This window comes from Mauremys reevesii, linkage group 4 (assembly GCF_016161935.1).
Source record: "Mauremys reevesii isolate NIE-2019 linkage group 4, ASM1616193v1, whole genome shotgun sequence".
Classification (NCBI taxonomy): Eukaryota; Metazoa; Chordata; order Testudines; family Geoemydidae; genus Mauremys; species Mauremys reevesii.
The window spans coordinates 72,292,787-72,317,317 of NC_052626.1; the positions used below are offsets into that span (position 1 = coordinate 72,292,787).

General features: G+C 47.5%; 1 protein-coding gene across 6 annotated transcripts in view; it reads left to right on the forward strand.

Annotated features, from left to right (window-relative positions):
• The window catches only part of CKAP5 (cytoskeleton associated protein 5), a 97,695-nt gene that overhangs the window by 48,380 nt on the left and 24,784 nt on the right, over positions 1–24,531 (forward strand). For all 6 annotated transcript variants that reach the window (XM_039538381.1, XM_039538384.1, XM_039538379.1 and 3 more), the window contains 10 exons: positions 3,330–3,515; positions 3,772–3,866; positions 10,165–10,222; positions 10,305–10,430; positions 17,576–17,715; positions 17,923–18,097; positions 18,687–18,800; positions 20,748–20,876; positions 21,430–21,624; positions 21,985–22,120. In XM_039538381.1, coding sequence (XP_039394315.1) covers positions 3,330–3,515; positions 3,772–3,866; positions 10,165–10,222; positions 10,305–10,430; positions 17,576–17,715; positions 17,923–18,097; positions 18,687–18,800; positions 20,748–20,876; positions 21,430–21,624; positions 21,985–22,120 — 1,354 coding nt within the window. The remainder of the gene's footprint in view (positions 1–3,329; positions 3,516–3,771; positions 3,867–10,164; positions 10,223–10,304; positions 10,431–17,575; positions 17,716–17,922; positions 18,098–18,686; positions 18,801–20,747; positions 20,877–21,429; positions 21,625–21,984; positions 22,121–24,531) is intronic.

Here is a 24,531-nt window from a genome sequence, read left to right on the forward strand (position 1 = left end):
CTCCAGTTTACAGTCGGGGGCCCCCACCACTACCGGTTTAGTCTTCCCATTCAGCCTGGTGACAGCACAGAAAGTGTTTACCAAGTGCATGTTGCTGGTAGTGGCTTACTTCAGGCACTGGGGTATTCAGAGCTACCTGTATCTTGACAACTGGTTCGTCAAGGACAGCTCTAGGTCTCAAGTCCAAAGGGATATCAGGGTGCTTCAGGCCACGTGCTGCTCTCTGGGCCTGCTGGGAAATGACAAAAAGTCGATGTTGGTGCTGAGGATAGAGTTCATCAGAGCGGTCCTCAATTTGACCTGCGCCAGGGCGTTTCTGCTGCTGGAAAGGGTCAGATGTTGCCAAACCTCATCACGGAAGTCTCCATGTTCCCTCTGACTACAGCCAGGGTCTGTCTGTGCTTCCTGGGTCACATGGCAGCATGCACTTATGTGGTCTGCTGTACCAGGCTCCAGATGTGCCTCTGCAACAATGGCTAGGGACAGTCCTATTCCCAGTCCAGAGACCCCCTGGAAAAGATCATTACCATTCCCCAGGCGATGCTTATCTCGCTGTGGTGGTGGACCAACCGGAAGACAGTCCTGGAGAGGGGTATGTTCAGCAACCCCCCTCACTCCATCGAGTTGGTGTTGGACACCTCGGACCTCGACTAGGGTGTGGATCTCTGCAACCTCCATGCTTAGGGCACGTGGTCCCCAGAGGAGGCGAAGTTGCACATAAACGTCAAAGAGCTCTGAGCAGTTCTGATGGATAACACAGCCGCTATGTTCTACATCAACAGCAAGGGGGAGCGCGCTCATAGACTTTGTCAAGAGGCACTCTATGGGACTTCTGCATCAGCCACGAAATACATCTGGAAGCTTGTCACCTTCCTGGTGTAAAGAATATGCTGGTGGACCAGCTCAGCAGGGACTTCTCCTCTCATCATGAATGGTCGCTCCATCCAGCCTGCATGATCTTCCAAAGTTGGGGAACTCCCCAAGTGGCCTGTTTGCTACCAGACAGAACATGAAATGCCCCTGGTTTTGCTCTTGGCAAGGTTCGAGCAAGGGCTCCCTCTCCGATGCTTTTCTGTCATGGTCAGGGAGCCTGATGTACACGTTCCCTCCGATTCCACTCATTGACAGGGTCCTGGCAAAGATTGAGATACAAAGCACAGGTTATTGTGATCACCCTGGCGTGACCTCGCCAACATTGGTTCGGAATACTCATGAGCTTATCAGCACCCACTCCCTGGCCCCTGCCCAACCACCCGGACCTGCTGCCACAGGACCATGTCCGGCTCCTACACCCCAACCTCGAGTCCCTCCATCTCTCAGCGTGGATACTGCATGGCTGAACCTGGAGGAACAGACCTGTTTGGAAGGAATCCAATAGGTCCTCCTGGGGAGTAGAAAGCCCTCAACCAGACTGACTTACCTTGCCAAGTGGACGAGGTTTTCCCGCTGGGCATTAGCGTGGCATCTCTCCCTCATGTTCTTCCATACAGGCTGTCCTGGACTACCTGCTCATTTGAGGAACCAAGCCCTGGCACACTCTTCCATTAGAGTGCATCTAACGGCCATCTCCACTTTTCACTCACCGATCCAAGGACAAATGGTGTTTTCCAATGGCATAACTGTCAGATTCTTGAGAGGGCTCTAGAGACTCTTCCCGCAGGTACAGACTCCTGTCCTGCAGCAGGATCTTAACTTGGTCCTCTCTAGGCTCACAGCCCACCCTTTGAGCCGCTGGGTTCCTGCTCCCTTGCCCACTGGTCATGGAAGGTTGTGTTTCTGGTGGTGGTGACGTCTGCAAGATGGGATCTCTGAAATTTTAAGCCTTGACCTCAGAACCTCCGTACACGGTCTTCTACAAAGATAAGGTTCAGTTACGGCCCCACCTGGCCTTCCTGCTTAAAGTGGTCTTCACCTTCCATATCAATCAGGACATCTTCCTCCCGGTGTTCTGTCCCAAACTGCACAAGACCAGTGAGAAGAGGCATCTTTGTGCCCTGGACATCTGGAGGGCTTTGGCTTTCTACTTGGAACGTACCAAGCCTTTCTGAAAATCGACTCAACTCTTCATCACTACAGCAGATAGGATGAAGGGTCACCTAGTGTCCTCGCAGAGAATTTTCAATTGGATTACCGCATGCATAAGGACCTGTTAGGACCTGGCGGGAGTTCCTCCGCCACTGGTTGTCCGAGCCCGCTCGATGAGAGTACAGGCATCTTCAGCTGTCTTCCTGGCATACATCCCTGTCCAGGACATCTGTAAAGCTGCAATGTGGTCATGTGTTCACATGTTTTCCGCTCATTATGCCATCACTCAGCAGGCCAGAGATGACACTGGGTTCAGCAGAGCTGTGTTGCAATCTACACGACCATGAACTCCTACCCACTTCCAGGGATACTGCTTTAGTCACCTAATATGGAACCCCTGGGGGTTCATGAAATGTTACAGGGGGTTCTCGAGAGAAAATGTGCTAATGGTGGACAGAGCTGTCCCTAGGGACTGGGATAACTCAGGGCCAGCAGCCCTGGACTTCCAAGAGCTAAGCAGATCAAAGCAAGCATATCTGTCATGCTGAGGAGATTTGAACTTCAAGACTCCTTATAGGAAAGGGAGGTGGATATTTTTTTGCTGTTTTTTTTTTTTTTTTAAATTACCGGTAAATAGACAGCTAGTATTTTAAAATTACTATGAAGAACAAGTTTAAGCATTGTTGTAACGTGAGTTGTTTGCCTGGACTGCTCAAGACCTGAATGCTTGTGCAGGACAAACTCTTTGAGTTGGCTTCTTAAATACCTTCATGCTTTTTCACGTTTGATACTCCTTGATGAAACATAGGAGCCTTGTCTTATAAGAGGCTTATTCAAAATGATACAAGCTACGAAAGTGAGATCTTGGAAGAGTGTTGCCATTTTCATAATGTAATAAAAATACTGTAATGATTAATAATGTGTAATAAGCTTGTCATAAAAACAAATTTTATTTCCAAGATCACTGCTTTTATAATTTATAAAGTAAAGAAGAAAATCCCTGGAAAATATTATTTTTTTTTTTAGGAGGGAGTTAACGAGACTTGATGCCTTAGTGAAAGGGGTTCACAGGTTGTTAAAGTTTGGGAATCACTGCTCTAGTTGCTTGTGTCCTGCTAGTTACTAATAACCTCCATAGTATCTGTAAACCTACTCTTTATTCTATTTCTACTGGGGTCTTCTGAGATTGTTTGACAGGACTTCAGGCTAATCTGAGCTGCATTGTGGTCCAGGCTAGAACATATAGCAGCACACAAGTCTATTTACTTTCCTAATATTATGGCTATGCTGTTTGTCCTTCCCAGGTAATGCAAATGAAGCTTCATATAGTTGCCCTGATTGCTCAGAAGGGGAACTTTTCCAAAACATCAGCCCAAATTGTGCTGGATGGTCTCGTGGACAAGATTGGTGATGTGAAATGTGGGAGTAACGCAAAAGAAGCAATGACAGCAATAGCGGAAGCATGTCTGTTGCCATGGACTGCTGAACAGGTCAGTGAGGAATGAATGGAGATTACCTCTGGTTGCCTAGTGTGGCTCATAACTGTCTCTTCTTCAGATATCTACCTTATTGCAACCACTCTCTCCTTACAGTAGAGCATTAATTATCTGTTGTGCATATATCCCTATCTGTCTCGGTTTAACAGCACTGCAAAGTCTTCGCAGGTGCCAGCACTCTTCTGTTAGAGGGTGTTCCATCTGATCTATCAGTGACAATAAAGATTTGAATTTTTCCTTTCTATTCCAGGTTATGTCCATGGCTTTCTCTCAAAAGAATCCTAAAAACCAGTCGGAAACCCTGAACTGGCTCTCAAATGCAATTAAAGAGTTTGGCTTTTCTGGGTAAGTCTTAGGATAAGGTATTGAATAGAAAAATTGGGATGCGAGTTGTCATTGTAGGAAAAACTGAGATTCTGCTTCTCCACAGAATGCAGTGTGCATCTATATTGTTTTTTGGCGGACTGCTGAGACAAGTGCATCAAGCCTTTGTTCCCAGAGTTCTCAGACATTAGCATTTAACTACGAGCTTCAAAAAGCTATTCAGTCATATAGACATCTTCGTGGGTCAGGTTAAGTGTTTAATATATCCGTATAGTAAAAATAAGGAAGTCCATGAGTGAATACTGATTAGCTTCTTCGAGTAGTGTTCCTATGGATGCTCCACTGTAGATGTGTCTGCCGCCCTGCACTGCTGATAAGAGAGCTTTGGTAGCAGTGACTGTTGGGCCCACATATGCACTGTCTGTCCTCAAGCTGCAAGGCTTGTACTTCCGTGTAGCCATCCACCAAACCCACAGAAAGTGCCTGTGTTTCATAGTGGATCATATAACTATCAGTAAACGGTACTGCCACTTCTACAGAAGGTTTTAATGAAATGCCTCAAGGTGGTAGCAACTGATCTGAGGAGACAAGACATTCATATCTACCCCAGCTTGGATGACTGGTTGCTGTGAGGTGAAACACTGGATTGATAAGAAGGTCCTAGTACCAGATTGTCACTGGTCAACTGGCTTGGTTGTTGGAACTCACAAACATGACAAAACATCCCCCTTCATGGCAGACATTAACTACAGATGTGGCAGGAACAGGTTGTGGAGCTCATCTGAACCATCTGCAGATCCAAGGAACTTGGTCCCCAGATGATGTGAGGCTACATACAAATGTCTTAGCACTCCGAGCCATCAGATTGGCCTGTATAGGACAGGTATAGCACTTAAGAATTTGGACAGGTACAGCACCATACAGATCTGCAGTATTTACCTGATAGCCATGCACTACATGAAGAAGCTAAGAGCTTCCTCCACCTGGAAGCTATCAGCTTCTGGAATTGGTGACATTAGAATAGGGTAACACTGATAGTCCTTCACCTCCTGGGAGTCAGCAAAAACTTAGTCGACTTCCTGGGCAGGCAGACAGTAACCATGAATGTTCCTTGCACAGATCTGTCATGGAAGTGATAGCCTATCAGTAGGGATCCTCCACGAGAGACTTGTTTGGCACCAAGAAAAATGCAGATTGTCAATTTCTATTCCAAAGGAGGCCTGAGTCCAGAGTCTCTGCCCAATGTCTGTCTTCTGCTGTAGAATAGAGGCTTGCTTTATGCCTTTCCACCAATTCCTTGATTCCCAGGGCGACTTCCAAAATCAAGAGACAAAGCCATGATCACTCTCGTGGCTCCAGGCTTTGTGAGGTAGTTCTGATTTACAGATGTCCATCCAGCTCTCAGACTGTTTGGCTCTGATCTGACAGTGGTGGCATAAAGCTCTTCATCCAGACCCAAAGTCACTGTAATGATGTGGTGAAGTGGCTAAGCACCATAGACAGGGATTTCTCCCTGCAGATCCAGGAAATCGTGATACAAAACAGGAAAACTTTTACCAGAATATATTATTCAGAAAAGAAGAGGTTCTTGATATGGGAGGCCATAAAGGCCCAAACCCAGTGCAGATCTCAGTACCACAGAACCTTGATTATATTGTACCTCAGACAGGCCAGTCTTTAGGTCAACTCTATTAAAGGCCACTTTGCCATTCCAGTTTGTTGCCTGCTTTACATTCATGTTTGGTCTTTCATCCCACAGTACTGACGCTTCTTAAAGGGCTGCTACTCACTTACCCACCAGTCAGAGAACCCATTCCTGCATGGAACATCTATATACTCCTATTGACATGGAGACTCCATTTGACCTTCTATTTCAGTGTATCTTGGAATGCTCTATACACCATCTCACTTTGAAGACAAGTATCAGAGGGGTAGCCGTGTTAGTCTGGATCTGTAAAAGCAACAAAGAATCCTGTGGCACCTTATAGACTAACAGACGTTTTGCAGCATGAGCTTTCGTGGGTGAATACCCACTTCTTCAGATGCAAGACAGTCTGAGAGTAGTCTGGAAGAGCTTGGCTTGTTTGTTAAATACCAGGGAGGGTGAAGAGCTATTTAAGCTAAAAGAGAATGTTGGCACAGGAACAAATGGTTATAAACTGGCCATGAACAAACTCAGGCTGGAAACTAGAAGATTACTAACCATCAGAGAGGTGAGGTTCTGGAACAGCCTCACAGTAGGAATTGTGGGTGCAAACAACTTAATTAGTTTCCAGAGAGCTGGACAAACTTGAGTGCAATTTTATGGTGGAGCGGCTTGTGATGGTAGGGGGCACAGGGCTCAACAGCCCTGAAGCTCACTTCTGATTTCTTTTTTTTTCCTGAAAGCTTATGCTTCAGGGTTTCAACTGGCCACCTGCAGGGGTTAGGAAAGCATCCAGGAGGTCCAGAGCTCTGATGTGGCACCAAGTATCCTTCAGGTGCTTGGCTTGTTGGTTCTTGCTCACATGCTAAGGGTTTAACTGATCATATGTGGGGTTGGGAAGGAATTTCTCCCCAGGCAGTGACCTTGGAAACTGTTTGTGCCTCTCTGCAGCATGTACCTCATTTGATCATTTCCCTATTACCGTGGCGGGACGGGGGGCCTTTGGGCTCTGGTTCACTGTGGTCCCTTCTATTCTCTGCTGGTAGCACATAAGTGTAGTCTCCTGTGGACTGTAACACTTTGGTCCATTTTGGTTGTTGGGTTTTACTGTGTGGGTTCTGGTGGCTTGTGATATACAGAAGGTCAAATTAGATTATCTTGGAGGTCCCTTCTGGCCTTAAACACTAATCATTGTCACTCCGGCCAGAAGTGAGTGAGAGCTTCAGGCGGTTATTGCTGACCCTCCCTATACAACATTCCGTAGGGACATGGTGGAGCTACTACCTCACCTGAACTTCATCCCCAGGAAGGCCTCGGAATATCATCTAAACTAATCCATTAATTTACCTGTCTCTTTTCAAAGACCACATTCAATACCGGGTGGGGACGGGGACTGGGGAATCACACTCACACACACACTCTGGTTTCATTCTCTTTTATATAAAAGTGGACTGTTGCCCTGTCTATTTCTGGATAGAGCCGGGCGTTCCAAAGGTCAGAATCGATCACATAATGTATCGGTTACCAATTCATGAGTGAATTTGTCTTACCAAACATAAAGGCTTACTGCACCAGGGTTGAAGTAATGTCTTCTGGCTGCTTCAGATATACTAATATCAGATCTGCAAGATGATGACATGGAGTAACCTACTGACCTATGCCAAACATCTTGGACATAGCTGCCAGAGACGCCAAGTTCAGGAGAACAAAACTACAATCACTGTTGGACTAATGCAGCTGAAACTCCTCATTCACATCATCTAATGAGGCTAGTGCTTGCCAGTCACCTACAGGGATCCACAGTGACACACTAAGTATTACCCTCAAATAAGGGAGAATGGTTATGTCCCTATAGGCCAGGGGTCCCCAACGCGGATGCTCGACTGCTGCCATGGTCCTTCGTCTGGCACCCGCCAGACGAAAAGGTTGGGGACAACTGCTATAGGCAGCCATTTCGGACTCAACAGCAAGAGCTCATCCTCCAGCCCCACCCCAGAGCCTGCACACTCAGCCAGAGCCTGCACCCCAGCCCTCCTCCCCCTCCTGCCCTCTGAACCCCTCGGTCCCAGCCCAGACACCTCAGCCCGGACCCCCAACTAGAACAAACCAATCTTTATGTGCAGAGTCGCTAAGACTCTGGAACTGGTGTATTTACCAGTGAATAAGCTTATCAGCAATCCGTCTACCAGGCCTTCAGAATACAATTGCAAATTCCCTGAGCAGTTGCTTTTGGCAAGATCACAAATGGGAGCTCAAAGACTGTCTTTTTCAGTATGTGCCAGACCTGGGGTCTGCCACGAGTAGATCTCTTCGCCACCCGGAACAACTCCAGATGTCACCTGTTTTTGCTCCAAGGGAAGTTACAGCTTCAGTTCTCTTGGAGATGCGTGGATATTTCCATGGCCTCAGGTCCTTTTTTATGCTTATCCACTGATACCATTAATCCTCAAGACTCTCTTCTCAGGTTATGCATGGAAAGAGTGCTATTCTCATAGCAGCAGTCAGGCCAAGACAGGTGTAGTACTCAAACTTCATCCACCTCTTGGAGGTGGCACCCCTGTGATTACCACTAAGGAACTACAGACACACGACTTGGGGTCCCTCATCCTCCCCACCCGTTCCTTTCTGAACCTCAGGACATGGCTCCTGAATGGTTCTCAGCCATGGAATTGACCTGTTCAGATGCAGTTAAGTTGGTGGGGTTTTTTTGTCCAGTAGAAAGCCCAGTATCCAGAAGACTTACTTCCAGAAGTGGAAATGCTTTCACTCTGGTGCTCTTCCATCTCCCCAAGCCTCAGAAGTTCCGTTTCCCAAGGTACTGAACTATCCATTGAGATGCCTATTTTAATTCCAACAATTTCAGTGAAGGTACAGTTGGCTGCTATCACAGCTTTCCACCCACCCATCCAGGGGTTCTTGGTTTTTGCCCACTCTGTCACAGGCAGATTCTTCAAAGGTCTGTACAATTTATATCATCCTGTTTGGGACCGAGCCCCCAGGTGGGACCTCAACCTTGTTCTTAATGCTCTAAGTAGAGCCCCCTTTGAACCAATGGCTACCTGCAATCTCCTCCATATTTCCTTTAAAACTTAATTCCTGGTCACCATTACTTCAGCAACAACGGTAGGAGAGCTGGGGGCACTCATGGCTGAACCACCATATACCACCTTTTATAGGGACACTGCTGTACTATGCCCTCATTCCTGTTTTCTTCCTAAGGTCTCATCAGCATATCCTATTAACCAAGAGATTTGGCTTCCTGTATTCAACTCAAAATCTCATTCCTCTAGAGAAGAATCAAGCCTTCATTCACTGGATGTTAGACCTTGTCTTCTATTTAGACAGAACTCAATCCTTTAGGACCTCTCCAAGGGTATTTGTATCATTTGCAGAAAGAACGAAGGGCCAACTTATTTCTAAGCAGAGATTATTTAAGTGGGTTTTGGGTTGTATTTTTGCCTGTTATGAAAGAACTGAGGTACAGCCTCTCCACAGACTGACAGCACATTACATTAGAGCTCAGTCAAAGTCTGTGGCTCTACTAAAAGATGTTCCTATAGCAGAAGTCTGCAGGTGACTTTTTGGACTTCTAGTCATACCTTTGCCAAGCATTATGCCATCTTACCTGCTTCCAGAGATGGCACTGTCTTTGGTGATGCAGTTCTCTACACAGTTCTTGACCTACCTCCCCAGCACTCACCTTCTCTTTGAATTACTGCTTGAGAGTCTCCTATGGTGGAGCATCCATGGGGACGTATACTTGGAGGGAATCTTTCTTTCCTACTTACTTACAGAAACTAGAGTTCTTAAGGTTTTTGTTCCTGTGGGTGCTCCACCTCCCACCCTCCTTTTCCTCTGCTGTGAAGTCTCTGGCTTCATGGCTGTGAAGGAACTGAGCAGCGACAAGCCTGCTCCTGCCTATATCCCCTCATTTGGAATACGAGGTGCTGTTCTGCACAGGTCTGTGAGCACTACTTTACAGTCTCTGATCAAGAGTGCATGAGCATATGCTCATCCTACAGTGGAGCACCCGTATGGACAAAAAGATGTTGAACACACATTACTGAAGGTAAGTAACCTCTCCTTTGTCTACACTGGCTGTGGTTCTTCCATATGTTGTCAGTGTGGATCCCATGTCCCCACTTTTCAGAGTCCTTCGCTACCATGAGCTTCAAATTCTGAATGAACTTAAGGGAAGGGGTCACAGCCACTCTGTCCTTTATGCCCTCACACAGAGGTCTATGGTACATTGCCATTCAGAAAATTTAGTCTTATGTATATGGGGAATGTGTGCACCTACAATGGGACCCATACTGAAAACATCTAGAAGAATCATTATTGCAATATATGTAACCGTTTTTATTCATGGACTAGCTTTTCAGGCAATAAAAGGGCTGCCTTCATATTTATAGTAAACTGGTCTTGGGCAGTATTTCACTGAAAAAGATTATCCAACTTTGGAAGGAGCTTTCTGTTAACTCACTACCTTTTAGGTTTATCTACAAATATAAATGTCTGATGCTTTGGGGAGTTTTGTTGGTAGTTCCAGTCTAACAGGTTAAAAGTTAATTTATCTTCCATAACTAATTGTAGCTGCCTTGTTTCTTACTGATGCCTCCTGCAATGTTGCCCGGTGGGCTATCTTGATTTTATGATATTCATATTCTCTCTTAGGTTGAATGTTAAGGCTTTCATCAGCAACGTAAAGACAGCTCTTGCTGCCACTAACCCAGTGAGTAAATGTAAATTCATTCTGAAACTTCAACACTGTTTAGTTTGAAATCCATTAAGTGCTTTCTGTTCTATTTTGGCAGGCTGTAAGGACTGCTGCTATTACCTTGTTGGGTGTCATGTATCTCTATGTGGGACCCCCTTTGCGAATGTTCTTTGAGGATGAGAAGCCAGCTCTTCTCTCCCAGATAGATGCAGAATTTGAAAAGGTAAGACCTCTGCAAGCCTTAATTCTCTTAGTAGACAGCTGGAAGTGCTAACTTCAATATAGTGTAGGGTGACCAGATCACCCAGGTCAAATATTGGAACGCGGGGGGGGCGGGGGCAGAGAAAAAAAATCCCCCACCCCCGATTCCTCCTCCCTCTGCAAGCGCAGGAGGGAGGCCCGGGAGACTCAGGGAAGCACGGGGCCAGGGTGTGTGTGAGTCTGGCCTGGCCCCAAGCAGGCAGGACTCGGGCACAGTACCTGGAGAGAGAGAGTAGGGGGTGGCCCGCGGGGGCCAGGCGGCGGCTGTTCTCCCCACCTGGTCAGCAGGACTCGGGAGCAGCCACTGCTGCAGCTCCCACTGCCGCGGGGGGAGGAAGCGGCCGCTGGCCAAGCTCAGCGGCTGTGGCTCTGGCACGCACGAACCCCCCGAGCCCAGGCCTGCTGCGGGGACCCTGCGTGCGCCCAGCCCCTTTCCAGTCGCGTCTGGGCTGGCTGCCCAGCTGGTGCAATCCCGTGGGCGGCCCTGGAGTGGGGGCAGCAGGCCCCATCCCGCTCGGGTCCCGCAGGGGAATGAACGGGGCTGGGCTGCCGATGCCTCCGCCACGGGATTGCACTAGCTGGGCAGCCAGCCCAGACACGACTGGCCAGGGGCTGGGCGCAGCGTGCGTGCTGCTGGGTCCTTGCAGCGGGACTGGGCTTGGGGGGGGTTCGGGCCCGAGCGCCACATGCTTGGCCACTTCCTCCCCCCGCAGCAGTGGGAGCGGCAGCTCCCGAGTCCCGCTGCCCAGGTGGGGAGAACAGCCACCGCCTGGCCCCGCAGGCCGCCCCCTACTCTCCCTCCAGGTACAGCGCCCGAGTCCTGCCTGCTCGGGCCAGGCCGGACTCTCACTCACCCCGGCCCCTCGCTCCCCTGCGTCAACTGGGCATGGTGTGCTTGGCAAGAGGCGGGGATTTGGGGAGGGAGCCAATGGGGCAGGGATGGGGGCAGGGATTTGGGGAGGGATCCAATGGGGGAAGAAGGGGGCGTAGTTGGGGCGGGGGAAGGCGCAAGCCCTTCTGGGCTCCGGAGCCTTTGCTTTTTTGTCCAGTGTCCCGACCTAACATTGGTCGGGACGCAGGACAAAAAAGCAAATATCGGGACAGTCCTGATAAAATCGGGACATCTGGTCACCCTAATATAGTGCCATTTGCCCTGGGTTTAGAACTTTAAGTAGGCTGGCTCTTTACTGGTATTCCTGGATGACTGATTAGTAGTGTGCGAGACCACCACGCTTCAGAGGGCATGTAGCCACACAAATGGGTGTCTTGGCTGTTTTGGCTTTGAATAAGGAGTCACTCTTTTCTTTGAGTGGTGGTCCCTACATGTAGCCTGCATGTGGGATACACGTGCACACCATGTGGCTGAGTGCATAATTTCTTGCAGGCAGTGTCTGGCTATAGCTGTCCTTGTGCTCCCACCCCAGGGAAAAAAGGGTGGTGCAAGCCATCTCCTCTCCAGTTCCTTCTTGTTGTCTCATGATCTGAGTTAGAATCTTTGGTGTCCTCAGCTCCTTTTTTAGTGTCATTCATTCCTTTAAGAATTGTGTATAGTTGGTTTTAGTAGTAGTTATACCTTAGTATAGCATAGATAGTTAGAGGGAATTTTTCCTCAGCCCCAGGGATTTTCCTCTGAGAAGTCTGGGATTAATGCCAGGATCCAAAAGTTGTTTCCTGCCTTTGCTTCTCTTCTGTGAGTGAGGAATGTCAATGCTGGCTCTACTGGGTGAGGCTCACATTTCTGCCAAGTGCAGCATCTGCTGCTCTTTTTGCTCCTAAGGGCTGGGTACTGAGACTCAGAAAATACCTTATGGAGAAGGCAATGAACTCCCAATCAGATCTAGGCTGAGGGACTGCCCCTTTACATCAACCTTTTCAAGTGGGCAGCACCCCTCTGAGCATTAGCTCAGGAATGGAGGCTAAGTTTGTTAAGCCTAAGAGAAGGATTCACAAGAGAGTATGGAGCACTCTTATGGACATAAGAATAAGTCTTCTGTCTCCATGTCATAAAAAGAAAGCATCCCTCCATTACCCCCTCAGTCATGAGAGCCAACACACACAAGCTCTAAGGTCTTAAGCCAGACTAAATCTTCTCAGAAAGAGGAAGGCTCACAAATGTATGGATCCAACAGTTCTGACACTGGCTCTGGTGGTGGAGACATGGGGTTAGCTCGTTGTGCTTTCATCCACTTTGCAACTGAGGTGGTATCGATAGCTAAACAGCCCCAGAGAGATCAGACAAACATGGTGACCAGCTCCACCAGTGGACTCCTTGTACTCTGGAACAGTTAGGGGCATATGTCTCCCCGGAAGATGTCTTTGCTCTCCCCTATCGGCATCAATTGCTCCTATCAGGTCCGTCAACATTCCAGGATGTTATGCTGAAGGAGGAGTCTATCACAAGGAGATAGTCGTTCCCCAATTCCACCTGCCAGCTTTGAATTGCAGCCATCAGTCCCACCAGTGACCGGGGATCCGGCCTTCTATTCTGGTGAGTCAGAGACTCCATAGGTGTCTGCCGCACTGAGAGATGGCCCCGAACAGAAGCCCTAGGAGGTCAGGGTTCCAACCTCCAACCAGACATGATTGGCCATGGGACAGGTGGTACTCCATGCCATCCTCCTCCAGTGACTCCATCTTACTGGCAATATTAGGAGCCCTACCCTGGACACCCAGGATCAGTGCATTAGTCCTACTTGCCATTGCCTGGCCGTATGCAGCTAGCTCTGAGTATTCGGAGGAGGAAGGTGAGCTGGATTTTGCGATGACAAGATTGCTCCCAGAACAGTAACTGGTCAGGTGGTCACTCCATATTCTCAGTCTCCACCAGATGACTAAACTATACCAAGACTTTATGTATAAGGTAGTGGCAGAGCTACAAATCCAGCTGGAAGAAGTAAGAGTCTCAGGGCAGCTTTCTAGACATTCTGCAGCTCTCCAGTCCCAGTAGAGTGGCCTTCCCCATCAATGAGGACATCATGAACCCAACAAAGGCAGTTTCGTACACCCCTGCTTCTTGTGCTCCCACCCCTAAAAGGGCCAAGTATCACTACTTTTGTCCCATCTAAGGAAGGAGTTCTTGAGGGCCAGGCAGCTACAGAGCAATCCAAACAGCACTTCTTATCCTCTAATAAGGGTACACTTGACCTTCTGGGAAGAAAGATCTTCTCTTTCACCTCCCTCCAGTTCAGCATATCTAATTGTCAGGCCCTCTTGGCCAAATACGATATCAGTTATGCTAGATCTCTAGAGTGTAAGGACAATGTCCAGGAGGAGGATAGAGCCCGCTTTCAGGCCTTACTGGATGAGGGCAAATTGGTAGCCAAAACTTCACTCTTAAGTCATGGTGGACATGGCAGATAGAGGGGTATGGTTATGATCGTTGTCATGAGGAGAGACTTGTTGCAATCCTCAGGTTTCCCTAAAAAAGTGCAAGTACGGTTGCACAGAAAAACAGATGAGTGTCTCCACCCCTTCAAAGACTTGAACAACACTTTACTTGCTGGGCATCTATATCTCTGCTCCCAAGAGTAAGCATCATAGAAAGGGATATGGGGCAAGACCACCTCTTCCGCCCTTTTATCATCATCATCAGGACTCACCACATAAGAAACAGAGGTGTGTAGACCCAGGAACCCAGCCTCTGAAACATCCACTGTTACTTCGCACTGTAACCTCCAGGCAAAGAGATTCTTCTGATGGGGTTGTCAAGACCCGCCACCCTTTATTGATGCCTAATTGGAGGGCCCTAACTACAGACAAATTGGAATTTGAGGTTATCCAGGGTGGCTATCTGATGATTTGACACCACTTTCCTGGTTCCTCTTCAGGGACCACTCACAAGGAGGTTTTAAGAGCGGAGGTGAACTCCCTGCCCCTCAGAGGAGCCAAAGAAAATGTTACACCTCAACACCACAGGAAGGGGGTTTATTCTCTTTACTTCTTGATTCCCAAGTAAAATGGAGAATGGAGACTAATTTTTGATCTGTCAGTTAAACAAGTTTATCCAAAAACTAAAATTCTGCACGATATCCTTGGCATCCTTATTGGAGGAGAGCACATGGTTCGCAGCTCTTAACATGAGATGCGTATTTTCTTCTAGATATCCATCCAGTCCACAAGTAGTTCCTCAGGTTCTTCCTCTTTGGCTAAGACAATTTCTAATCCAGAGTCTTAACTTTTGGTCTGGCCTCAGCACTCGGTGTTTACAAAAGTTTTTTCAATAGTAGCTGCTTGGATGAGAAGAGACTGCTTTACAGTCTTCCTATACTTTGACAACTGGCTTTTCATAGGGAACTGCTACGACAAGGTCGACATAGCAACCCATATTCTGCTCAGCCTTTTGCCTTCCCTAGGTGTTAGTGTCAATCATGAAAAATCCATGTTGATCTCCACAAGGTGCATAGACTTTGTACGGGGACGTTAGACTCTACTACAAGAAGAGCATTATCTATCCCTCAAAAGGTTTCAGACCATGAGTGTTGTCATAGACTAGGTCACTGTCGTATACAGGACATTAGTCAGAACTTGCCTTTCTGTCCCTGGCAACATGGCTTCATGCATGCTACACCATTTGCCAAGCTATATCTATGATGCCTACAAGCCTGACTTCAGTGTACTCACCAGAGAAGGGGACCATAAATGAAAAGGTCACAATTCTGCCCAGAGTATTAGGCTTTCTTGTCTGGCGGACAAAATTGGAGAAGGTTTGGTGTGTGGAAAGGGCTACCTACCCAAACACCCAAGGCAAACCATTGTTACCAATGCCTGCCTATGGATTGGGGTGTGCGATCATATGGCACAGGGTCATCTGGAATGCCCAGAAGTGCCAGAATGTACATTAGCTTACTAGAACTCAAGGTGGTCTCTTGGGCCTGCAGTGCCTTCCTCCCACTCATCCGATCCAAAGAGGTTTGTATAATGTCAGACAATAACAGTATTTTATATAAAGAAGTAAAGGAAAACAAGTTCCTTTCTGTGTATAGAGGCAGTTACCCTCTAGATTTGTTGCATCAAACATCACAATGCTATCAGCAACACGTTTACCAGGGGCACAAAATTCCCTAGCAGACTGCCTTAGCGCAAACAAATCACAAATAGGAGATTCAAGATTTGGTTCTTAGTGACATCTTTGCTCAATGGGGAATGCCAGCTTGGGACCACTTTGCCTCACAGGTGAACAAGAAGCATCCTTAGTAATGCTCTAGAGCAGTCCTGGGCAAATACTTACTGGAAGATGCCCTCCTGCTTGTTGTGGAAGGGTTGCCTGGGGTATGCATTCCCTTCAGTTCCTTTAATACCACGGTTTATTGGAAGATCTGTTGAGACACACCCAACTGGCCAAGACAGTTCTGATTCACTGATCTGTTGAAGCTATCAGTGCAACTACCCATGAACATCCCCATGTTGCCGGACCTTCTAACGCAGCACTGCAGCAAGGTCACATGTCCCAGTCCGGGACCGCTGCAGCTCAGAGCCTGGCATTTTGGATGCAAGTCAGATATAGAACACGTTCCTAGAGGGTGCAGTCCATCCTTAACCAAAGTAGGAAAAGATTCTATGAGAAGCTGTTGTTCAGCTAAATGGAAGCGTTCCTCCACGTGAGCTCATCAACGCAATGTCTCCGGACTCCACCAGAGTCACTGATATGTTAGAGTGGCTACTTATGGATAAGTTTTCGGATCTTGCATTCAGGTCCCTGCGAGTGCATTTAGCAGTCATCCATGCTTTCCATCCTCCAGGGATAACCCTATGATCTTTACACATCCTATCACAACTGTGTGGTATTGGGTGTGTTTTTTTTTTTAAGGAGATTCTCTGATCCTCCTCCAGTGGTGAAATTCACACCTCCAGTGAGACCTCATTTTTGTTCTATCGTGTCTCATGAAGACTCCCTTTGAGCTACTGGTCACATGCTCTGCGAACCATCTGTCCGTGAAGGTGGCCTTTTTGAATAGCTATAATATCAGCCAGAAGAATCAGTGAACTGGGAGCACTTGTGGTGGGTCCACCATATACTACCTTTTTATAAAGAAAAGGTCTTGCTACTCCCCAACTCCAGATTCATACCCACTGTAGTGTGAGTTTCATGTGGGTCAGGTCATCCGCTTAACTCTATTCTCCTCCTTCCCCCTCTTCTCCCCCCCCCCCCAAAAAAAAAAAGGAAAAAAACAAAACTACATCTCTGGGAAGAGGAGAGAAGACTGCATCATGTGGCTATCCAGAGGGCTTTGTCCTTTTATCTACAAAGGTTAGGTGTCTGTCTCATGTCCTTTGTTCTATTTGTTTGCATAGCAGAGCCATCAAGTGCAGAGACTTTTGAAATGGATCTCTGGTTATATTATCCTTTACCCCTTCTGGGAGCAGGAGGGAGAAGATGCCAGCTAGATGGTAAAGACTCATTCCATCAGGGGGCAACCTACATCAGCTGTATCTCTGAGATGTACCCATACTAGAGCTATTTAGGGCAGCTACTTGAAGTTCTCTGCATACCTTCATCAGATGTTATGCTCTGGTACAATTGTGAACTGTCGATACAGCAGGACTAAACTCAGTTATCACTTCAGTATGCTCGCATCCACCCCATTTTTGACTACTGCTTGTTAATCGTCCACCTGTGGAATACACAAAGATTATCATTCAAAGAAATGGAGGTTACTCACCTGTAACTGGACTTTCTTTGAGATGTGTGGTCCCTATCTGTGTCCCCTCTGCTGTGGCTTCGTTACACTGCAGTAAGAATGGAAAACGAGAGAGGCATCAGCCTGCACTGCCCTTTATGCCCTTGGTTTGGAGCCTGAGGAGAGCCACGGCACATGTGCAGGCCAATGGACACTGCAAGAAATTCCAGACTCAGGCGTACAGTGCACATGCATATCCCATGTGTGGAATACAGATAGGGACCCCACACCTTGAAGAACCTCCAGTTACAGGTAAGTAACATCCATTCCTGGTTTTATGATGAATTTCAGAAGCTACTGCTTTTTTGGAGCAACGCTTTATGTTGAAAAGGTATTGCTCTGGGCCACATGACTGAGATATGGAGGTGTGTGAACAGCCCCAGATGTAGGATTCTTAAACATCTAATTTGTATGTGTCCCATGTTTGCAGATGCAAGGGCAGATTGCACCTGCTCCAACTCGAGGCACTTCCAGACACAGTGGTGGCAGCGGGGATGATGGTGAGGAAAGAGATGAGCAAGAGGATATAGGGAATGATGTTGTGGATCTTCTTCCAAGAACAGAGATCAGGTGGGTTTAGATTCAACAAACTAAGGACTGACTTTTTGCTGCTGCATATTCTAAAATGAGCAACTTTGTATCTGAAGTCCTTTTCTCTGTTTTGGTTCACTATGGCCTTTGAAGGGCATTCAGAGAGGAGTGTCTGGTTCATATGTTGTGCTGCTATAATAGAAAATGATACTGGATGTCAGGGATTGGTTTTGTTTTTTTCTACAGTGATAAGATCACAGCTGAATTGGTGTCTAAGATCGGGGACAAAAACTGGAAGATCCGAAAGGAGGGTCTGGATGAAGTGACGAGCATCATTAATGATGCTAAATTTATACAGCCAAATATAGGAGAACTTTCAGCTGCCTTGAAGTGTCGTCTCAATGACTCCAATAAAATCTTGGTATGCTACTAAAAATCCTAATGTCTGAAGCAAATTCCTGTTGCAGTCGCTTCAGATTATTATTCAGCCTGTTTCAGTTCCTTCATGGGTTGAGTGGGGCTTGAAAAGTAGATTAGTGTTTCATCCATGAAAGAAACTTTTTTTTACCAAAGTCTGTATAATAGAGCATTAAAATAGACATCTGGTAAGTTAATGAAGTGCGTGGCTCCAGGGCCTCTGTCTGCCACTTTCCCCATTGCTGTGTAAAAGACCCCACAAACTGGAAGGATGCTATAAATAAGCCAAACTTTTATGTTCAATAATTCATAATATATGCAACATCAGGAGATTAAATCACTTTTGCCTGAAAATGGGTTTTTAAATTGGTGTCCCTTTAAATCTACATGAAACACAGCAATAACTTCACCTATGCATGGCATAAACTATCTCTTGCTATCAAATGGAAGTAAATGCAGGAATAGGCATGTTCTCACAGCCCTTCAAGAGACAGTCTAGATAAGCCATAATAGCAATATGTTTGTAGTGGGGGCCTGGAGCACAGAGCACCTAATAACTAGTTCATTAAAACACTTTTTTCTTTCTCATCCAGGTTCAACAAACACTGAGCATCCTCCAGCAGTTAGCCATGGCAATGGGCCCAAACATTAGGCAACATGTGAAAAACCTGGGCATTCCCATCATCACAGTTCTTGGGGACAGTAAGGTAGGCAATCAAGTCTTGTATTTTCCTTTAGGAATGAAGGCTCATCCTCTGTATACTTCCAGATACAATGGGAGCAATCTTCAGTGTTTGACTTAAACTAGCCTAGATGTTCAGAGGCAGGTGAGCTTTCAGAAGCTTTCTGAATGCTACTCAGAGCTCTGTCTTCCAAATTACTGCAGATTTACTATTCGCAGATATGAATACTGTCTGTGCTGTGATTAAGCTGGTAGCTTTTTTGTTCAATGTCCATGGTGTACAATACAGCCCATTTATGCACAGTGTCTAGCTCTTCATCTTAAACTGATTTTTAATAAACTCTGCTTCTCAATGTAGAAGATACAGCCCAGGTTAGCAGTACTAGGGCAGCAAGTTGGTTTGCTGTGCAGGGATCAGTGCCAGGCCTAGCTCTCTGGATAGAGTGGGCACTTATGCTACTACAGTGACTTACCCCCAGCTGATGTGTAGCTTTCTGTCCAGTATTTAGCTGTGAAGAATCCTGCTGACATGGGCCCTCTCAGAATGTCTCTCTGAAAATAAGGTATATTGGAGGTCCTAAACATGATTCTATTGGAGGAATATCATAAAGGAGACTTTCATTTTTTTTGTTGGGTTGGAGTTTATTTTTACCTGGCTGTTTTAAATTCTATTTTGCTTAGTGTGATAGGTGGATTGAATAGAGTGAAGTAACTAACATCTAAGTAGTCAGAACTTAATAGAGATGTCATATTGCTTATAAAACTCTATTCCATGTAGTCTGGCATCCTTGAATAGGTGTGTAAATTAGCTGCTTCAGAGCAGGCTGTTGCCTTTCGCTTTTTAGGTGTCACTGGGAAGTATTGGGTCGTGCTGTGAGTGTGTAGGAGTAAGAGATGGCATTCTCCTTGACCTCAGCCGATGATCAGTTCATGCCCTGAAGTAGAAGTAGCTGGGTTTGGGCAGTTCATAGAAATGTAGGGCTGGAAGGGACGTCTGGAAGTCCTCTAGACCAGCTTCCTGTGCTGAGGCAGGACCGAGTAAACTTAGACCATTCCTGATAGGTATTTGTATAACCTGTTCTTAAGCCTCCAATTATTGTGATTCCACTACCTCCTTTGGAAGTCTAGTCCAGTGTTTAACTATCCTCATAGTTAGGAAAATCTTTCTAAGTATTCCTTGCTGCAGATTAAGTCCTACTTTCCACCTTCAGAACAATCGATCATTGTCCTCTTTATAACAACCCTTAATATATTTGAAGACAAGTCATTGGGTATCCTCGGAGTCCTCTTTTTTTTCAAAACTAAATATACCAAGTATTTTAACCTTTCCTTTATAAGTTAAGTTTTCTTAATTTTTGTTGCCGGCCTCTGTCTAGTTTGTCCATATCTTAAAGTGTGCCACCCAGAATTGGACACGGTGCTCCAGCTGAGGCTTCACCAGTGCTGAGTAGAACGGGACAGTTGCCTCCCATGTCACTCTTATTAATACACCCCAGAATACTAGCCCTTTTTTTTATAACTGCATCACATTGTTGGCTCATATTCAATTTGTGATCCACAATAAACTGGGTTACAGAAAAGTAGCTGGAGGTATCTTCTAATCCGGCCTGGATTCATAAACATGCAAAACCTGTTTTAACCTTCATGTAAGTAAGTAACCTCATTCTTTAGCCCTCTTGTGAGTTGTGGATTTGAGATTATCCTTTCATTAGGGAGGGGCAGCAGACAAAACTCTTTCAAAGATGCTCCCATTCCTTTTCTGTATCAGGCCTTACCTAAACTTGTCGTCTGACTAGTGTATTATGCCTACTTTTCAGAGACTTCTCTGTCTGATAGAATGAGTTGCATTTTGTGATGCTGGGACTTGGGTTTCCCAGCAATGAACAAAAATGAGTTCTTGATGCAAGATGATTTAATCTTTGATGGAAAGGCTGATCCCAGAACCTCCCCAGTTTTTATCTTCTTGCTACAGAACAATGTACGTGCTGCTGCCTTGGCTACTGTGAATGCCTGGACAGAACAGACTGGCATGAAAGAATGGTTGGAAGGAGAGGACCTGTCTGAGGAGCTCAAAAAAGAAAACCCTTTCTTAAGACAAGAGGTAAAGATTGGTACTGTGTATACGAGTTTGTTCCTTATACTTTTGAATTGCTGCTTAGCCATAGTATGAGCATAACTATAGAAATAAAGGGGTGAGGCCTGTGCTAGTGCAGACTGCAGTATCACGAGGGTAAGAAATGTGTAATTCTGTTTGTGTACTGACTTGTAACAGTAAAAAGAAAATTTAACAAGGATGATATTGTTACTCTCACTGGTGGTGCTGAAATTCAAATTTCAGTGTTGCTCAAATTAAATAAAATTAAAGGTGCTGCTTCCCTCAAATGAGCCTTACTTTATGCACAGGTGCTTAAGAGCAGAGCTGAGGCTTTGGGATATTGCCTGAGCCAGGGATGCCCAAAGTGCAACTCACCGACCAAGAGTAATGCACAACTCTGAAATGCTGCCCTTATCTTTAACTTGGAATAGTAGCCATAATGGAGCCTGGCTCTAATTCTGTTCCTATTAAGACTGCTGGTGACTCCTTACCACAATGCATGTTTCGGACATCAGTTATATTCTGAAGGGCAAAGCTAACCTGTGCTATCTCCTTCCAGCTTCTGGGCTGGTTGGCTGACAAGCTGCCTACCCTCCGTTCTGTTCCTTCTGACTTGCTTTTGTGTGTGCCTCACCTGTACTCCTGCCTGGAGGATCGAAATGGAGACGTGCGTAAAAAAGCACAGGATGCCTTGCCATTCTTTATGATGCATCTCGGTTTTGAAAAGATGGCCAAAGCTACTGGCAAGCTGAAGGTATTGTTAGACTCTTACCTGAGGAAGAAGGCAGTGTATGAATGAGCTTGGGTGAAAGTGGGTGTAATGTCTGTGGCAAATGTCTGACTCTTACTAGAAAGTGATCTTGTGAATGTTTTGAGCCATTTAAACTCTCAGGAATCACTGCTGATTTCAGGTGTGAAATACTTGATCTTCAGTGAGTGTGGTTGAAAGTAGTTACATATGTTAACTACATTACGACTTCAAATTCTCAAAGCACTGTCTCTTTGGCTAAACTACCTTCCATTTAGCCTCTTGCACACTGCACTTTTAAACTGCAGCCGTTTATCCCTGTTCATAGACTGACATATCTCTCTGTATATGCATCTTTCTCTCTAGCCAACTTCCAAAGATCAGGTACTGGCCATGCTCGAAAAAGCCAAAGCCATCATGCCAGCCAAACCTGCTGCTCCTGCTAAGGCATCTTCCAGAGTGGTAGGAGGAGCAGCTCCAGCCAAATTCCAGTCTGCATCAGGTAATCTATCTTGTAATGCTGGGAAATGTATGGGAAAGAATTTCCTCAGAAAATAGTAATTTGAAGGGAAACACTAAATTTTAATCAGTCATGAAAGCGTGTGTGTGTGTGTGTAAGACACGGACCCTTTGGGGAGGGCTTTGTTTGCAGAAGCAGGGTATAGGGCAGGGGTTGGCAACCTATGCCTGCTGGGACTCTGCGTGCTATTAAAAATCCTGCCGACGTGGCAAGCCGCGGGGTCTGCAGTCCCGGGCCGGAGCGCCGGCTGAGTGCAGCAAGCCGCCAGCCCCTCCCCCGCCTTCCCCCAGAGCCCTGCCGCCATGCGCGCAGCGTTCTGGGGGCTGGGGCTGTGCACTCCTGCGGGGCAGCATTTGGCTCCGTGGAGAGGTAAAGACGCTCCCTGCTCATCCAGAGCCCTGCTGTTGCGCACACATCGCTCTGAGGAGCGGGGCTGGGCTGGGCTGCATGTGCGGCGGCGGCAGGGCTCCAGATGAGCAGGGAGCCTCATGGTAAGGGGGCTGAGGGCGGGGGCAGTCAAGGGACAGGGAGCAGGTTGGGTTGGATGGGGGTGGGATCTGGGGGTGGGGTCTCTGGAGGGGGCAGTCAGGGGGGGCGTTGGATGGGGCATGGGAGTTCTGGGGTCTGTTTGGGGGTGGATAGGGGTCAGGGGACAAGGAGGGTCCTGGGGAGCAGTTGGGGGTGTCTCTGGAGGGGTGGTCAGGGGACAAGGAGCTGGGGGTTGGATGAGTCAGGAGTTCTGGGGGGGGGGCCCTGTCAGGAGGCAGGGGTGTGGAGAGGGGTTGGGGCAGGCAGGGAGCAGGGGGGCGTTGTATGGGTCCAGAGTTCTGGGGGTCCTGTCAGGGGGCGGGGAGCGGTTAGATAGGCATGGGGGTCTGTCTGGGTGCAGGGGTGTGGATAAGGGTTGGGGCAGTCAGGGGACAGGTAGGGGGTAGGGTCCTAGGGGGGCAGTCAGGGGACAAGGGGCAGGGAGGCTTAGATAGGGGGTGGAGTTGGGGATTCTGGGGGGGGGCCAGTCACGCAGCCCTGAGCTCTGACCCTCTCTCCCCCCCACACCCTCACCCTCCCCGGCCCCTGCCCTGAGCCCTGTACCACCCAGCCCTCTGACTCCTTCACACACACCCCATGACCCCAGCCCTGACTCTGGCACCCCCACACATACCCAGCCCCCCTCCCCTTACACCTGCACCCCCTCACATGCCCCCAGTCCTCTGCCCTGACTCTTGCACCCCGCACATCCCCACCCCCACCCTGAGAACCAAACGGGAGTCACATTCCCATCTGCACCCCTCACACAAAATGGGAGCTGCCCAGGTAAGTGCCCCCACACCCAAACCTCCTGCCCCAACCCTGAGCCCCCTCCTTCATTCTAGCTCCTGGCCAGACCCTTCACTCCCAGCCCTGTGCTCAGTGCACTCCCACCCTCAGCTCAGTGCAGAGAGAGGAAGAGAATGGGCCAGAACCAGGGAGAAGGTAGGTACCCACTGTATGTGGGCAGGGCCGGGATCCCAGACCGGCAGTGGGCTGAGCGGGTCCAGCAGCCGGGATCCCAGCTGGCAGGAGCCAGAGGATGGAACCCCTGAGCGGCAGTGGGCTGAGCCGCTCAGCCCACAGCCGGTCTGGGGTCTCTGCTGCCGGCCCCGCACAGCCCGCGGCCGGTCTGGGGTTCTGGCTGCCAGACCTTTCCCAGCTGAGGTCCCGGCCACAGCCCCACTCAGCCCACTGCCGTCCTAGGTGAACAGAACCCCAGACCAGCAGTAGGCTGAGCGGGCCGGTGGCGTAAGATCAACATTTTAATTTAATTTTAAATGAAGCTTCTTAAACATTTTGAAAACCTTCTTTATTTTACAATACAACACTAGTTTGTTATATATGGACTTGTAGAGAGAGAGAGAGAGAGAGAGAGACCTTCTAAAAAACATTAAAATGTATTACCAGCATGCAAAACCTTAAGTTAGAGTGAATAAATGAAGACTCGGCACACCACTTCTGAAAGGTTGCCTACTCCTGGTATAGGGAATAAGAACCACTCTGTAATGTCCCCTGTCAAGATAGTAGGTTGAATGTCTGTGGAAGACAAGTTTCATTTGTGCGCGGATGGGTTTCATTGGAATGTAGAGGCAAGCCAGTTAATCACAGGGCCTTGGTGTGGTACTGGTAAATCACAGGGAAGTCAAGTCATTAAGACTTACTACTGTGGAATTAGTCACTCCATAGTCTGAAAAGCTTTTAAGGACTACTTATAGAAACCCACCTCTGGGGGCTGGAGCTGCAGGTTCCCAGGGTTTTGGTGTCTTTAGCTTAATATGCAAATATTCTTATGTGTAGAATCTCTCTGGTCTGTAGAACATGACTGTTGGATTAATCAAACCTACAGGACAAGAGAGGCAAAG